Source organism: Morus notabilis, unplaced genomic scaffold, assembly GCF_000414095.1.
Source record: "Morus notabilis unplaced genomic scaffold, ASM41409v2 Scaffold1103, whole genome shotgun sequence".
Lineage (NCBI taxonomy): Eukaryota > Viridiplantae > Streptophyta > Magnoliopsida > Rosales > Moraceae > Morus > Morus notabilis.
The window spans coordinates 30800-49382 of NW_010366098.1; the positions used below are offsets into that span (position 1 = coordinate 30800).

General features: G+C 32.4%; 1 protein-coding gene across 2 annotated transcripts; it reads right to left on the bottom strand.

Annotated features, from left to right (window-relative positions):
• Positions 1–3623: 3623 nt before the first annotated feature.
• LOC21391091 (MADS-box protein SVP) lies at positions 3624–17105 on the bottom strand. Of its 2 annotated transcripts, XM_024173048.1 has the most exons (8): positions 17015–17105; positions 16640–16845; positions 11375–11444; positions 10399–10463; positions 10166–10265; positions 10000–10041; positions 9261–9427; positions 3624–3854 (listed from the first exon to the last, which is right to left on the bottom strand). In XM_024173048.1, the coding sequence occupies exons 2-8, from the start codon at positions 16819–16821 to the stop codon at positions 3833–3835; spliced, it is 648 nt and encodes a 215-aa protein (XP_024028816.1). In that variant the 5' UTR covers positions 16822–16845; positions 17015–17105; the 3' UTR covers positions 3624–3832. The 2 variants fall into 2 exon arrangements, with proteins under 2 accessions (XP_024028816.1, XP_024028815.1); XM_024173047.1 differs by lacking the exon at positions 17015–17105 and having other exon boundaries at positions 16640–16872.
• Positions 17106–18583: the final 1478 nt, after the last annotated feature.

Here is an 18583-nt window from a genome sequence, read left to right on the forward strand (position 1 = left end):
TTTTTTTTCTATGCATTCACAGCGAAAAGACGAATAAAACTTCACCCATATACCTTATTAAAATTCTTCATCACCATTGAGTTTTTATTAAAATATTACATAAATGTAAATTTAAGTTTTGACCCATCTAAACACAAACTCAAAAATATTCTTATTTCAAACCACAACTCAAATGTATACAACTAAACACAAACTCAAATTATAAGTTCAACTCAAGTTATAACTCAAATTCAATTCAATAATTATACTCAAATTAAACTCTAAAAGAACAAGCCATCGTACCTATGAATTCTTATAAGTATACTTTCCCAACTCTTGTACTGGTCAACCCCTCTTTGATCCTAAATTTGTCCTATACACACTTAGGACCCCCCGTTCACTTCAGCAATTCGAGTTTAGAATTCGAGTTTTGCTACAGTAAAAAGCTCTCACAAACAATCACATCTAACTTTTTTGCTACAGTAAAAAGCTCTCACATAAAATCACATCTCAACTCGAATTACAAACTCGAATCAGCGAAGTGAACGAGCCCTTAGACTAGTCATGGACACTTAAACCATGATACTCAAATTAAACTCTAAAAGAACAAGCCATCGTACCTATGAATTCTTATAAGTATACTTTCCCAACTCTCGTACTGGTCAACCCCTCTTTGATCCTAAATTTGTCCTATACACACTTAGGACCCCCCGTTCACTTCAGCAATTCGAGTTTTGCTACAGTAAAAAGCTCTCACAAACAATCACATCTAACTTTTTTGCTACAGTAAAAAGCTCTCACATAAAATCACATCTCAACTCGAATTACAAACTCGAATCAGCGAAGTGAACGAGCCAACGAAACAGAGTTGAACTGAGACAACCCCTTATTTGCATTCCCATATCCAACACCTATCTATCAATCAATAACTAAGAACGAGTGATTGTAACATTATTAAAATTTAAAACAAATTTCATTAAATAAGAGATTATTAATATTGATGCCCTCTGAATTTTAAAATCATCGTGAGTTTATCTTTAAACTTAAAAAACTTTCACTTTACATCTTAGACTTTGAATTGTTCTCACTTAGCCCCTTCTATTGCAATTTATGTTAAAAACATATAGAAAAAATGGTAAGTGTGATTATATGGTTTTTATCTGTTTATTTTTAACAAAAATTCAAACAAAAAGACCATGTGATTGCATTACTCTCTTTATATGTTTTTAAAAGAAATGACAACAAAAGGGATTAAGTGCAAACAATTCAAAGTTTATGGGGTAAAATGAGAATTTTTAAAGTTTAGTAGGCAAAGTGGGAATGACCCCAAAATTCAAAGACACCAATAAGATTAATCCTAAAATAAAATATAAAATTCAATAATACAACAACTAATTTCCCATGCCAACTAAAAAATAGAAGAAAAAAAAAGTAAAACACCTAAAAACTTAACATTTTGAAAACCACCGTAGGATGAACATAAATTATAAAATAACAAAAGAAAAATATAAAAGAGTTAAAACTTAAAAATGGAAGGAAAAAATAAAGTATCTAAAACTTACTGTTTAGAATTACCATAAGATGCGCAACAATTAAATATCTACTTTTTATATATTAAGGATTAGGATTAGGATTTAACACTTATGCAAGGCAAAAGAAATAAATAAAAAGTAAAAAAAAAAAAGCACCACAAATGTTATGGAAAACAAAAGGAAAAATAAAAGAGTTAAAATAAAAGATAAAACAAGCAAAGAAAAGAGAGAGAGAAAAAAAAAATTAAAATAGTGTGTAAATAGTTACAAAAAATGAACAGTACAGTTTTCACCAACTCTTTTTATATTGAGCATTTACTATTTTGATAATATAGGATTTAACATTTATATATCATGAGGCATAATGGATCATTTTAAAAAATTAAAAAGCATTTTAAAATATAGTACATAATTCAAAGAATTTATAAAAATAATTCTTTAATATATAGTGACATAGATGTGCATATATTTATAGACACAATATGTATATTGGATTGGATAAGATGAGATTAGGAAACTTCCTGATACAGGGGCTAATATTAGCTTTACACCTGTTACTGTCACTGTTTACTAACCCTCGTATATATGGGTCCATATAGCTTACTTACGTTTAGTTCATGGATTAGAATCATGAGATTAGAACCATTTTCAATTTACGTGTAATTTTTATGAGAGAAAATACTGTAGCGAACCAAGAACCATGATTCAAATCATGGTATGAATCCCCTTACCAAACGTGCCGTTATTGTTGTTCCGAACATTCTTAGTTAAATTTTATTGGTGACTTATTAAATGTGTTTGGAGTTATTTTTGTTTTTATATTTTACGGTTTTTAAGAAAAAAAAAAAAGAAAACGGAATAAAAACAGTGTTTGACACAATTAAAAATAAAAAACAGAAATAAAAATAATTTTTTAGTTTAATGTAAAATGGGAGAGAAATGAAAAACGATTTTTAGTCGTTTTTCATTTTTTGTTTCTGTTTTCTCCTCTCTCGAGCAGAGAGAGACATTAATGCATTTTTTTATACTGAAAATAATCTCTTGATAAAACTATCAAACACATTTTCAAAAATAATTTATGTCTGAGATTGAAAACGTTTACATTTTTATTTTCATCTAAAAATAAAATCATTTTAAAACGAGTTTCAAACGCACCTATTAGTTATAACTTGGCTGTATTCCTTGTTTGGTTTACTGTTATGCAAAGCTTTTGTAATTGGGATTTGTTGTTTCCAATTCCTGCCTTGCATTTTTTTTTTGGGGGGCCATGAATTAAAGATGATCATGCAATGGTGGTTTGAGAGAAATAAAGAGAGGTGGAAAAGAGAAGAACACAAAAGTCAAACGAGAGAAAATGGTGATTATTTGTTTGTTAGGGTTATTAATACAAAAGTTCACAATCAAATTCAAGTGACAATCACAGCTCACACAAGGTATTAATTATACGAAAGAAGTACAACCTCTTACTACTAGTACTCTTTTAGAGAATGAGAAAGAATCCCTTCTAAAGTGGACATAAAGGTAAAGGAAATTATTTTCAAGGCAAAAAAAACAAAATGTCAAGTTCAAATTTTACCAAAGATCCAAAATAAGCATTCATCTCAGCTTCTATTAAATTTTAGACCTAATTTTAGGCGATGATATTTTTATTGGTAAAAAAAGCTTACTCAGATTATCCACATATTGTCGCGTTTGATTCTTGGATTTGAATTTTCAATTCGAGCTGAGATGTGACATTTTCTGAGAACTTTTAACTGTAACAAAAAAAGTTAGATGTGACATTTTCTAAAAATTTTTAACTGTAAAAATCTAAAATTGAAAACTCGAATCGGTAAAATGTGTTTCACGAGATCTATTTCTCCCTTGTCAATAATTAATGTGCTTCACCAAATAAATCAGTATGTATGTTCGTGAACTTCTCTATAGCTGTAAGATAAGATCTATTTCTCACTTATACAAGAGGAAAGTACTAATTTTGCGTGCACTTGAACTTCAGTCTTCAATATTGAGAGGTCTCTCAAACATCCCTTTATGTTTAATGTAATCTTGCTTAATTAATTATTAGTTACAACTTAGAACCACAAATTAAGTTAAGACAAAAGGACATTCACAAGATCAAGTTCTCTTAGCCAGAGTGATATCCTTCCCAACAAATTTTTCATTACCAACAAATATTAATTAAAACTTACGTAGTACAGGAACCCCATACATGATCTTCCAATTCCAACATCACTACCTTATTCATGGTGCAAATACTAGTATATTAGAATATCACTACGTTATATAAACATCTTCCTTAGTTCAATCTTCCCCATTTTTAGCTATAGAGCCGAGAAAGGAAGCCTGCCAAAAGTAGGAAATATATATTATCGGAAAAGAAGAATGATCGATGATTAATTAACCAGAATTTCTAACAACACATGCATATGTAGTATTCAGAATTGAAAAATATGAATTTGCAATAATTCACGCAGACTGTATATATGCACCTCGACATATATTTATTTTACTTTTGAGCTTTATTTACTTAATTTTTTGTTCGTCACTCAAAAAACAATATGTGATGCTTAAGATCTTTTGATCTAGTGGCACTGGAGGATTTGAGTGAGATTGCGGGTTCAATCTTATGTTGTATAAAAAAAAAAGTATGTGATCAGAAAGGTAATTGTCATAGTTGTTAGATAACCCATGTAAAGTTGGCTATATAGGTAGAGATCCTGCATATATACATACACACATATTATTACACGCATTCATATAGCTACATAAATGTTAAGAAAACAACTCCCTTTAAATCTCACAAATCTCCAGAAATCACACACCAAATTCCACAGAAACCTCGAGGATTTTATTACTTACATAAGCAATTCACAGATACAAGAATCACAATAAGAATTACAGACTGAATTCACTTCTCTCTCTATCCCTTTGTGTTTCTCTCTCTAAAACAGAAAATACAGACTCTAAGATAAAAACGAATCTAAACGAATCTCTTTTATTAATTTTACAAAATGCCCCCAAATTACTCACCACTCAGATCATGCCAGATCACACTAAATAACAACTTGGATATTTCCTAACTAACTTGTAATTATATTCTTACCAGAATATTGGAACCATTATTTACAGCAATCTTCACCTTGGTTCAATATTCTTCTTCGTATCTCGGCATTGCTTCTTCTCAAGCATTGATTCTCTAACCTTCACCATTCCAAGCAATTCCAAACAATGATTGAACTTTGTTCCACAAAGTGCTTTTGTCAACATGTCTGCAGGATTTTCCTCAGTTGCAATTTTCTGGACTATCACTGAGCCTTTTGCTACAACATCCTTGATGAAATGGTATCTGACATCAACATGTTTTGTTCTTTTATGATGAACTTGGTTCCTTGTCAAACATATAGCACTTTGATTATCGCAAAACATAGTACTATTCCAATCTCCTTCTGAATTAGAAACTCAGAAACCAGACCTTTAAGCCAAATTACTTCCTTCACTGCTTTGGTTGCTGCTATATATTCGGCCTCAGTTGATGACAAAGCTACAACAGGTTGTAAATTAGACTTCCAACTTACAGTAGTCCCATAGACTTTGAACACATACCCTGTCAGAGACTTTCTTGTGTCTAAACTTCCTGCAAAATCTGAGTCCATAATCTGCTTTACCATGTAGATATCTCATCACCCATTTTGCAGCTTCCCAATGATCCTTACCAGGATTAGCCATGAACCTACTTATCACACTTAAAGCATAGGCTAAGTCTGGTCTACAACACACCATTGAGTACATTATACTTCCTACAACATTAGAATAATGGAATTTCTCCATGTATTTTTTCTCCTCTTCTGTATCAGAACTCTACTGTTTACTTAGCTTAAAATGCTGTGCTAGTGGACTATTCACTGATTTGGCCATACTCGTACCAAACCTTTCCTAGACTCTTTTTACATAAGTCCCTTGAAACAAAAACAATTCATTCCCTTTTCTATTCCTGAGAATTTCCATCCCAAGAATTCTTTTAGCAGGCGCCCTAGATCCTTCATCTCAAATTCTGATCTCAAAAGACTCTTCAGATTTACAATCTCATTAGAATTTTCACTTACTATTAACATGTCATCCACATACAAGAGCAAGTAAATAGGTTTCACTACTTCATGACCTTTGTAATAAACACAGCAGTCGTATCTACTCCTGGTAAAACCTATCTTGAGCATAAACTTATCAAACTTCCTATACCACATTCTCGGAGGCTACTTCAAACCATAACAAAGATTTCTTAAGGAGGCATACTTGATTTTCAGTTCCAGCTGCTATGAATCCTTCAGGCAGCTTCATGAAAATGGTTTCTTCCAGTTCCCCATGTAAGAAGGTCGTTTTTACATCCATTTGCTCTAATTCCATGTTAAAATGTGTCACCAAAGCCAGCAAGATCCTTATTAAGTTATGTTTTACTACAGGTGAGAATATTTCAGTAAAATCTACACCTTGCCTTGAGTAAACCCCTGAGCCACCAACCTTACTTTATACCTAGCCTTTTCAACCCAAGGTATTCCACTTGTCTTCTTAAAAATCCACTTACTGCCAACTATTTTCTGATTTTGGGGCTTGTTCACTAGAATCCAAGCTTCATTCTTCTTTAAAGAGTCCATTTCCTCCTACATAGCATCTTGCCAATGATTGTTGTTCTTACCTGTCACAGCTTCAATGTAGCTCATGGGCTCTTCTTCAAGATCCAACTCCAGACCTACTGTCAATGCAAAAGAAATAAGGTTTGATTGACCATATCTCTGTGGTGCTTTGTGTTGTCTCCTAACCCTGTCTATGGTCAATCTATAGTCTTCAGTTACAGTTTCTTCTTGTGTACACCTCCTGATCTTCTTCTCCCAATTGACCTTGGTCATGTCTCTAATTAGTTTCATTTCTGGGGTTCCCTTCAAGCTCCACCTCAAGCTCTATAACCTGTTTCTGTGAGCTTGATTGACTTGCAACTCTATCTGCTTTCACCAGGTTTGCCATATGTTGCTCATTAAACACAACGTCCCTACTCATCAGGCATTTCTTTTGATTTGGCTCTAAACACCACAGCTTGTACCCTTTCGCTCCCTCGAGGTAGCCAATAAAAACACACTTTAGTGCCCTAGGCTCCAGCTTATCCTGCCTGATGTGTCCATATGCAATGCACCTAAAAGCTCTTTACCTACTGTAATCTGCAGGTTTTCCACTCTAAATTTATTAAGGGGTCTTGAATCCTAATGCTGTAGAGGGGCACCTATTCATCAAATAGGCAGCAATTGACATTGCCTCTCCCCAAAACGTCTTAGGTAATCTAGCATTACTGAGTATGCATCTCACCCTTCCAAATAAAGTTCCATTGTACCTCTCTGTGAGTCCATTCTACTGAAGTGTCTTCCTCACTGTGAAGTGCCTTGCTATGCCAGCTTCCTTGCAATATTGAGTGAACAGGTATGTACAAAACTCTAGGCCATACTCTAGGCCATTGTCAATCCTGAGTTTCTTCACTTTCTTCCCTGTTTGAGTCTCAACAAGAGCCTTCCATTCCTTGAAACGCTGGAAAGCATCATTCTCGTTTCTCACTATGAATACCCATACCTTCCTCGAGAAATCATCCACTATGAACAGAAAATACCTCAAACCACCATGAGATATTGTTCTTGAAGCCCCCCACAAATCCGAGTACACATGCTAAGATTCCTTCAGTAGTGTGTTGTGCAGCAGTGAATTTTAGAGCCCGTTTAGTTCGCTGATTCGAATTGAGATGTGACTTTATGTGAGAGCTTTTTACTGTAGTAAAAAAATTAATATGATTGTTTCTGAGAGTTTTTTACGGTAGCAAAACTTGAATTCTAAACTCGAATCGGTGAAATGAACGAGACCTTAGTCTTTTCACCTTACCATGTACACAGTGGTCACAACACTCCAAGGATTCTATCCTATCACCACATAGCAATCCTTGTTTGTACAAATCCTCCAATGCTTTAAGACTAACATGGCCTAACCTTTGATGCCACATCTTAGTTTTATCTATCTGTTCACCGGTAGCATTTGAAGAACCCCCCAGTAACAGTTTTGCCCAATAAAGAATACGACCCATTTATTCTTTTCCCTTTCATTTCAGTTAAAGATCCTCTACTGATTCTCAAAATGCCATTTTCACATTTGAAACTGTACCCTCCAAGGTCCAACATTCCCAGGGAGATTAAATTTCCCTTAATTTCAGGGACATACCTTACATCCTGTAGAATCCTTTCTACCCCATCGAACATCTTGATTCTTACAGTTCCAATGCCTTGTACTTTGCATTCTTTGTTGTTTCCAAGCAAGACTACACCATTGTTACTCATCGTAATTGTCTCGAACCAACTCTTGTTTGGACAAATATGATAGGAGTAGCCAGAATCAATAATCCATTCTTTACTTGGATCTCGATCTGACACCAAGAGAATCTCAGCGCTTTCATACCCTTCTTCCACAAGAGCAGCATCCCTTGTGTCTTTCCCTTTGTCGGCAGGCTTCTTCTTCCTATCTGGGCAATCCTTTTTGAAGTGACCCTCCTTGTGACAGTGAAAGCACTTTCTTTTAGTTCTTGACTTTGATCTTGTCTGTTGTCTGTTCTTGTAATCTCGTTTTTCTGGTCTTCCTCTCGTCGGCTGGGCCTTTCTCCTTTGCTTCTCCATTTTTCTGAGGTTCCTTTGAATTGAAAGCCGCTTTAACTTCAGCCATTGTCAAGGACTCCTTCCCATGCAGCATTGTGTCCACAAAATGCTCGTATATCTTCGGCAAAGAACTCAGAAGAATGATTGCCTGGTCTTCGTCATCTATCTTGACATCGATGCTCTTCAAATCCAGGTCAATTTTATTAAAATCGTCCATCTGTTTCTTCAAGAGCTTCCCCTCATCCATATGCAAAGTGTACAGTCTCTTCTTGAGATAGAGCCGATTTGCGAGTGATTTCCTATGTAGAGAACTTCTAGTCTTCCCCAGATCCCAATGGCTGTTGATTCCTCTGCGACCTCTCGAAGCACTTCATCTCCAAGACTCAGAAGAATCGCACTGTGTGCCTTGTTCAGAAGATCTACGCGAAGCTTCTCGCCTACCTTCGCGATAGCCTCCGAGGACAAGGCCGTGTCCAATCCTTAATGGACCAATAGTGCCTTCATCTTCAATCTCCACAAACTGAAGTCGTTTGTCCCTGTGAATTTCTCCACTTCGAGTTTCGCCATAGCCATCTTCTTGAGCCCTAAGCTCTGCTATCAGTTGTTAAGAAAACAGCTCCCTCTAAATCTCACAAATCTCCAGAATCACACACCAAATTCCATAGAAACCTCGAGGATTTTATTACTTGCATAAGCAATTCACAGATACAAGAATCACAACAAGAATTACAGACTCAATTCACTCTCTCTCTCTCTATCTCTTTGTGTTTCACTCTCTAAAACAGAAAATACAGACTCTTAAGTTAAAAACGAATCTAAATGAATCCCTTTTATTAGTTTTACAAAATGCCCCCAAATTACAAATTGCTCACCACTCAGATTATGCCATCTGGCAAACTAAGTAACAATTTGGATATTTCCTAACTTGTAATTCTATTCTTACTAGAATATTGGAACATTATTCACTACAATGAAGATGAAGGTATATACATGCATATTTCTATGTTCTGGAAATTCAGACAAGGAAAAAAATAGCAAAAAAGAAATCGAAATTTTTTTTAAAATAGCTTGTTACCCTAATCGGAGAGATGTATCAGAGCAGTCATTCTCGAGTGAAGGAGTGTTACTGATGGTGGTCGCAGACTGATCTGATGATGACATTCTCTGATCTAATTCCTTTGCAATATTGTTCACGTTATTATCTGACTCCAAGGTTTTGCCTTTAGAATGCAACACCATCACCTGCAACATCATTTTATAAAAAGCGTATACGATCAAAATATTTTAAAATCAAACTAATTAACATGGACAAAGAAGAAGTAGTGCTATATTCATTTGTGAGTGATATATATATATATATATCTATGTGTGTGTGTGTGTGTGTGTGTATATGTGTGTGTATATATGCTTATTACCTTTTGGCATAGTCGCTTGTTCTATTTATACCTCGGAATAGATATAACATGCATTTTTTTTATAAAAAAAGGAAAGGAATATCAGAGCTAGGGAGAGCTTTGAATGTTCCTTATGATCAACATAACCATACGATATATATGAGTATATGATATGAATATAAGTACATTAAACTAATAAATGATATGAATATTATAAGTGCATTAAACTAATAAATGATATGAATATAAGTACATTAATCATACGGAAATGAATCCTGTGCTGAATATTTGAAAGCTTTAACAATGATCACTTTCAGAATATTGATGGATGGTTATTATATTACATACACAATTGTGACTTTTAAATGCTAATATTTTTGCTATTGGTTAATCAATATCTAGACATGCGTGATTGCTAACCTCCTTTTCAAGTGCGGCAATGTCACTCATAAACCGGTTTTCCTGAAAGTGAATTGGTAAGACATACAGTAATGCAAACAAATTAAACTTGGAAACTTGAAAGTAGAAATTAACTTTCAAGGTGGGAAAAAGAAGATTAATTAATTAGTTACAAATTCGTACATACTTTAATCTCATGCACACGGGTAAGTCCAGCTTCGAGCTTTTTCTCCAATTGTTGCAATTCATCTAGGGTTAACCCTTGAAGATCCACTCCCATCATCTGCCTATATAGTCGTCAAGAGCTAGATCATTTATAACATATACATATACATATATCTACATACTATACAAAGTTAAGCAGAGATATATATATATATATATATATATATAAACGCATTAAAATATATATAATATTACCTTAGCTTGAGGCTCTTATCTTCAACTTCCTTACTCAACCTGAAGCGATTCATATTATAATGTAGCTAAGATGAAGAAAAAGGAAAACTAGTTACTATAATAAGTAATAATAGTTAAGTGTTATTATAAGCCCCACAAAGCTTGAAAAAACATTAATTAACTAGTAAGTACCCCACAAAGCTTGAAAAAACATTAATTAACTAGTAAGTACCCCACAAAGCTTGAAAAAACATTAATTAACTAGTAAGTAACCCAAATGGTATATATAACTGGCTGAGCGGGAGAATTTTTCAGATGCTCGATATATTTATGGCATTAAAAAACGGGGTTTAGTACCACTTTGAAAAAAAAAATGCATCAAGAAGAATTAGCACATCAACTAGCTAGGTTGGTAGCTGCTACAACCCAACCTCTATCCCACACTAAGCGCCGTATACTCAAAATTAAATTAAAATGAAAGAAAAAGAAATACAGAGACCCAACCCAAGGCAAGAAAACAAACACAAAACTATCCAATAAGGAAAAAGATAGAGAAACCATAAACCAACGAGACAACTCACAACCAGAAGTTAGAGCTTAAATGCTTTGAGGGGTTGTTTGGTTCACGGATTCAGCCTTAAACAATTCTTAATTTCGTTCACAATTTATAAATATTCGTGCCTCTCATTTTCGAGCAAAATTAAACCCAAAGAGAAAAATCTCAAGAAGGGAAAAAGAACACACGGACCTCACCCGAGCATAGAATTAATATTGCTCAGCGTAGGCAATGGAAAATATAAGAAAAACGATAATAAGGTGCATATATAGACATTGGTGTTACATTACAATGCTGAGTCGAAATTTTAAGATAAACTAAATTTTAAGATAAACTCAAGTAAAGGTGATATGTAAAGTATTTGGCACTACCAAAATGCATTTATTTAATTAATTAATTTCAACATTTATAAAGCTCATATACAAATTAACTATCAGTTACCTGCAATTCAAGGTCCAATTGCTGCGGGTTATTGTGCTGTATATTCCGCCTTTCAATAAGATCACTCATACTTCACAGAGACAATTATACATGGAATATCAAAGTACATGAGTTATATATGCGTACATGGATATATATGGCGATGAAGTAAAAGTGTAAAAACAAATCAATCATCTTGTTTCAGATATGTATATGTGTGTGTGTATGTATGTATGTGTATATATACACACGCACGTATTCCAAGCTAATCATAAACTAGGGAATTTAACCGGGTTTTCTTTGTATGACATACATAATTAGGTTCCGATGACAAAATGTAATGACTTCTCTCTGTTGACAATAAAGTTGTAGAAAGGTCATGAAGGTGTAGTTTTTATAATTAATACGCATACGATTTAGGACATGTATGCTAATATTGTAGAATATTCTAGGAAAGTTGTCGACAGAAAGCCTAGCTGTCACATTCATCACGGCTCAGGGATTCATATTATTCACATGATCAAAGTTTAGGAGCAAATATCAACGTAATAGAGTAAATTGAGTTAAGATTTGGGAAATACAACGTGTTATACAATTTCTTTTTTTTTTTTTTTTAAAAAAAGTATAAATAAGATAGTTTTGAAAGATATGAATGATCTCAAGAGGCCGTTAAGAACTGATTACATTACAAAAATTTATGCACTTAGTGACAACCTTTTCTGTCTCGGCCAAAAACAAAAAGTATGATCGTATTCACCTAAATTTTTTTAGATTAAGGCAGTGCTTCATTAGAAGTAAGTATCCTAGATTTTCTTAATTGTTTGCCAAGAATATTCTTGATAAGATCAATATCCACATACAATATATATCTGCTTATATGCTTAGAGTTATATCTGCATGGTGAAACATATCGCCTACGCATTCAAGAACGGTTAATTACCCTTAACCTGCTTTACTTTGAGAATAGTTATTTTATATGAACCAAATAGTATTATCAAGCATGATTAATTAATATACGTATTAACTAATCTTGTAAAAGAGTGTAATGCAAAATGGAAAAATTAAAAAAAGAAGAATTAGAACTTAAAAGAAAAGAAAACGAAAGTATGCTTGCTATTTCATACTTCCTTTCTATTTTTAATTAGTTATTAGGAAAGTAAAGTAACTGATTCTATTATTTCCGGAATAAATCATTGATAACTTACCGCGCGTTTGTTTCATTAATTTGAACTACTATTTAAATGTTTTTGTTAATAGTGTTTTTTCTCATAGAATTTAAATTTCTACTTAAACATTTATGTTTAAACCTATGAACCAAACAGGTCCTTAATTACTAAAAAGTCGTCGTGCATAAATAGCGCATAGTTCTTGGCTAACAATTTAATTTATATAGATAACTTATTTTGTAAATTATAAACAATGCATGAATATGGGAAAGGGAAACACACCATAAGTATGATGGGTTTAAACGATTGACTAGGATATTTTGCATGTTTACTAATTGATATGAATAAGGGAGAGAAAGGGAGGAATTGTTTCACCATTTCATCCATGTTTACTTACAAAATTATTACTTGTATGATTTTTTTTTTAAAGATATGAATGATATGATTAGTGTTAGAAATAAAAGGGAATCCTAACTCATACTTCATATTATTTGCCAGCTAACTGAAATAAATACCGACATTACTGTTTTATTCCCTCATTAAACACAATGATTATTTTATTATATATGCGCAATCACATTTTACTAACTATGATAAGATTCTTATATACTAGAAGGGGAATTGAATTGTTTCTAATTCTACTTCTTAATAAATGAGTAAATACTAGAAAGTAAATAAATGATCCCTATATTCATGCTCTTTTTCTTTCATTTCCAAATCCAAATGGCCCGTTATATTTCATTACAGTTTGATAAACATTATCTTGCATTTTAAAACTGTATGGCGACCATCAACTACTCATTTTGTTTCCTTTTTTTCTTTAATTGGTTAATTAAATATTCAAGTACTCCTTCTATCTTTTTCTTAATTTTAAATGCTCAAAGGACTTTTGGGAACCATTACTAAAGGTTACATAGATGAACACCCAAACATTGCCTTATCAATCAAGCATATTTTTCCTAGACGCATGATTAATGACTTTCTAAGCATTTACAACCTATCGTTTTATCATTACGAAAATAAAAATGAACTTTTAGTCACAACATTTTTGTGTTATTAAATATCACTTTTAATCACAACCTTGTGATTAATGTGCATTTAGTCACAACTTTTAGTGAGACTAAAACATTTAGTCATATGATTTTTAGTCGTGGAAAAAAATTACTAAAAAGTTTCAGTGACTAAAAAACTGTAACTGAATGTTTTAATCACAATACAAATTTGTGACTAAATGCACATTAGTCGCATAGTTGTGACTAGAAGTAGTCGGACAAAAATGTTCTAACTAAGGATATTACAAGAAAATGTTGCTACTAAAAGTCCTTTTATTTTTTTTGAAGTGATACGTTATGATCATGAACTGGTTATCAAAATATTATATATGTGTGTGTAAAAAAAAACGCTATTATTATAATCTGCAAACAAATTGATCACTTGTTCATGTAAATCAGGAAACTTTCATGAGCCTTAGCTCATCAGTTTGCAAGTCTTGATCCTGATTAAATTTAATAACATGTTTTATAATGCATTTCAGTTTAAGGTGGAGAAATTAATACCTCGTTTGTTTCGCTCGTTCGAGTTAAGAACTTGAGTTAAAAAATTAATTCATGTCAGAGAAACACTGTAGTAGAAATAGTTGAAATGTGAATTTTTGTGAGAGAAAATCCTATAATAAAAACTTGAGTTATGATTTGAACTAATGAAATGAACGCGATCTAAAACAATTTCCTTATTCTAATCTCTACAACACTGATTCTAGTACCTCGGCACTCTATCCACATCAGTGAGCGAGGAGTCCTCTTAAATGGATCTCATTCTCTTGTAAAAGATTTGTCTTCTTCTTTTTTTTTGCATTTATTTTTCGTATCAAATAGTTAATTTTTTAAATTGTTTTTTGTGTTTTTTTATGCGTTTTCTTGTTAAATCTAAAGCTTTGTAAGTATCAAATCTGGAAGATTTAAGGTGGACAGAGATGGACATTGACAATATATTTGTTGTCGCATTAATTGGAAGAGCTTACGCTGTAGGTGGATGGCATTTTGAAAGAGCTGGAGATTTATTTCATATGGAGCTTGAATTTGTCTCCCTTTTAGAGTTATGCGCATCAACTATAGAAAGAAAGAGTGCATATAGAAAAATCCTCCATGTTCTTAACTAGATCAAATTGATGGTTTAACTGAGTTTTGTCTTTCTTTGGTCTCTAGAGACATTGTAGGTGGTTGAGTATTCCTTTTTCTACCTTGATTTTTCCCATTGGGTTTTAGTTGGAAAGTTCTAATTAAGGAGGATCAATATATGTGTAGGACTTTGGCTTGGTACGTAATAATTTTGGCTTGATCTATTGCTCAACCCTTCTAAGTTCTCCTGTGAGGTATAAATGTTGATTTTTTTTTCTCCTTGTCAAGTTTTTTTTTTTTTTCCTACTTGTTGCATGCAGGCGAGATCCATCCTTTATTTTTGTAATTTTCTCTCTTTTTTTTAATAAAATTTGAGTGGAGGGTTTGATAGATGATGAGTTGGCTAGTAGGAGCAAATCTAATTGGGATGTTTTAGTCTACGTTAATATATCAGTTATCTTCTCTCATCATTTACTGAAAAAATAATGACTGATTTGTTTCTATTTTTCTAAAATCAATTGTACTGCATCTATTGGGGGGGGGAAAGATAGCTGAAAAACACTAAGTATAAAGGCATTAAACCATTGACATACTAGTTCGGTTGTATTATGTATATGATGCTTATACACACAATGTTTGAATATATATGGCACGTGTTTGGTGCAGAATACATGATAACCAGAATACCAGATATTCTTTAGAGAAAGAGGAGGAAATCTCAAAGAGACAAAAAGAACGACTTAGCGACAAACAGATCGTTATGGGTGTTTTTTTTCACAACTAGTTACAACTCAAAATTTTTTTATGTGAAAAAAAACATTATAATAAAAATGTTGTATTTAAATTTTTATAAAAGAAAACATTATAGCAAAAAAACTTGATTTGTGAAAAAAATAAGGCCTATATGTGTGTATATATATCATGAAAACTTCCTAAAAAAACCAAACAATTAAGACAGTACTAGAAAAATATTAGGAACACCAACTCAAATCTTATTTTTTGTGTATCAACTGATGTGTCATGTGAGTTATTATCATTTTATTGATAGATGTAATCTTTTTTATTAATTGACGTGATAATGTTTTAAATACCTATTAATATAAAAATGACAACTCACATATCACATAAATACACATAAAAATTGAGATTTGAGTCGATCACCCGTCATTATTCCAATACGTCTATAAGGACGATTATGAGATATTTGTAAAGCAAATAATTAATTGTACTGGTGATCTGGAAGTTATTAATCATTACTGATCAGTCGATAAAGATAATAAATATCTCTTCTAACTGCTGCACCGCACACAAATACGTATGTATTCAGGCACACATGTATATATATTAATACATTCGTATATGGATGCTAACTATTCCGACGAAGAGAGTTGAAAATACAATCCTTCAAGAAACTAAAGAGAAAGAGATACGTAAATTAAAAATATATCTGGTTAGGAAATCTTGCAAAACTTATAATTAGGAAATGCTCGTTTTCCTTAATCATGTGTTTGTGATAAGAAACATGTGTGTGTGTGTGTGTGTGTATAAAACATGTGTGTTTGTGTGCTTATACATACATATATGTGTGTGTGTGTATTCAGTGACAGACACTAGCTAGGTTTCTTGCTCCCATGGAAAACCCTGGAATACTATTTTGCGCTATATATAAAAATCTATAAAACTCCCCTTTAAAGGATCCTATTTCTCTCATATGACAGATCATTTCAAAGTGGTACTCTTTATATTCTCTCCGATCCAATATGTAGCATAGTACATCAGTCCTACGCACACAATTATATTAGTTCCCAATAATATTACGAAGAAAAGTCAAAGTAATTGGGACAAACACACCAACAAATTAAAGTATAAATATATAAATAAATAAATAAAAAATGATACAGACATAGAGATGAGAAATGCAGTACAACTTTATTAGTAGTTATATTTATATATAAATGTGTGTGTGTGTGTGTGTGTATATATATTTATATCTATATATATACCTTGAGCTAGAGTACTCAAAGAGCTTGCCGGTTGAAGAAAAGACGACAAGGGCAACCTCAGCATCGCAGAGAACAGAAAGCTCTTGAGCTTTCTTGAAAAGCCCTCGTCTCCTCTTTGAGAATGTCACCTGCCTCGCCGTCACGTTGTCGATCTTCTTGATCTTTATCTTCTCTCTCGCCATATCTTTTTTTTTTCCCCCAAGAAACTCAAGAAAAAGAGAGAAAAAAATGGGTTTTGTTCAAAATTTAGAGAAGAATCTGGCAGATAAGATAAATCAGATCTAAGTGATGAAAACCCAGAAAAAATCATGATCATGCACACAATAAAAAGAAAGAAAATTTAGGGTTTCTCTTTTTCCGGTTTTTTTTATTTACCTTTTCTGGAGATGAAAGTGGTTCAGGAGCTTGTCAGTATTAGGTCTGGTTATGGGAAGAGAAGCCACCAATTAAAGAAAGGAATTAAAGAGTGGACCTAATTGTCTGGTGTTCGAGAAAGGAAAGTGTTCTTCCCCTTTTATAGCTAAAGAGTACTCTTTCAAATTAAAAGAAAAAAAAAATGAGTACTCTTCTTTCCTTGTTATCTAATCCAAGTATCTCTCGCGTTTTTCTATTTTGTTAGATTTTTAGATTAGATCATTCTACTTTTGTCTTTTTTGGCTCCACTCTCTTACGATCCGTTTGTTGGGAGGAATGGATAGGGCTAGCGATTTGTATTTATAGATTTATAAAGGGATTTTACACTTTTATTTTCTGAATTTGTATAGTTTTGGTAATTTACTTTATAAATTTTTAATTTTAGTAAGTTATCCATTTAATTTATAAAATTATTATAATGTATTTTTTTAACGATAATTATGTTAATTAGTGTCGAAAAAAATACATTCGATGAAAAATTTTAATAACATCTAATTTAAATATAACACAAATATTTAAATTCCTTGCTTTTAATCATTTAAACCTAATAAAAAAATTTGAGCAAATATAGTGAAACAAGACACATTGGAATAATTTTATAAATTTAAGAGATTGATTGTTAAAATTAAAAGTTTAGAGAGTAATTTACTATGCAATTGTGTTAAAAACAAATTTATAAATAGATAGAATGTATATACAATTGTTTTTGTTGTTTGTCTGGAGAAGTTAAGAAATATCTCTAGCATAATTTATTTTTTCATGCAATACTTTTTCCGGAAATACGATGAATATTGTTGCAATTGTTTTATGGGAACAAATTGCTTTCCGTACATTCTATCTTTGCCGCCATCACTTAACGGATACCCAATTGGCAATTGCCTTATCTACTTTTGTCTTCGTTTTGCTCCACTCTCTTAGGATCCGTTTGTTGGAAGGCATGGATAGAGCTAGCGAAGTGGATAGAATGTGAGAGAGAGAAAATTAGGGTAATTTTTGATGTCATTTGAATTACGAGAGAGGGAGAATTAGTAGGATAGAAGAATGTATATCTATTTAATTACTATATTGTCATTTTTATCATTTTATATAAATTTTAAAAAAAAAATAAAGGAGTTTTTTTCCGATTTTTAATTGGTGAATTCTATGAATACTTTCATTTATAAAATGATACGTCCAAACGGAAGTAATCCCCCTTCACTTTTTCTCTCCCTCTCACCAAATAATAGTTGGGCTCTCCCTCTCATCAAACATACTTTTAATAAACATTTGGTTAGTGGATTCGTGCCATGATTCGAATTATAGTTCGTGGTTCGTTACAGTATTTTTTCTCATAAAAAACACACGTAAACTGAAAATTATTTTGAATAATGATTCTAAATCCATGAACTAAACGTCCACTATTGTCAGTTGCCACACAATATGTTTAAAGTCGATATATCTTCTAGCTACCACAAAATTGAAAAAGAGAGAGAGAGTGTCTGAAAAAAAAAAATTTGTGCCAATCATATATCTAGCAAAAAAATGTATGAT

What these genes read in the sequence shown, in the direction of transcription:
- LOC21391091 (XM_024173048.1), bottom strand. Translation starts at nt 16,821, where the DNA reads ATGGCGAGAGAGAAGATAAAGATCAAGAAGATCGACAACGTGACGGCG. An exon ending in AATTGGACCTTGAATTGCAG is followed by an intron (nt 10,464 to 11,374) that starts GTAACTGATAGT and finishes TCTTCATCTTAG; the next exon opens with CTACATTATAATATGAATCG. An exon ending in GATACATCTCTCCGATTAGG is followed by an intron (nt 3,855 to 9,260) that starts GTAACAAGCTAT and finishes TACTTTTGGCAG; the next exon opens with GCTTCCTTTCTCGGCTCTAT.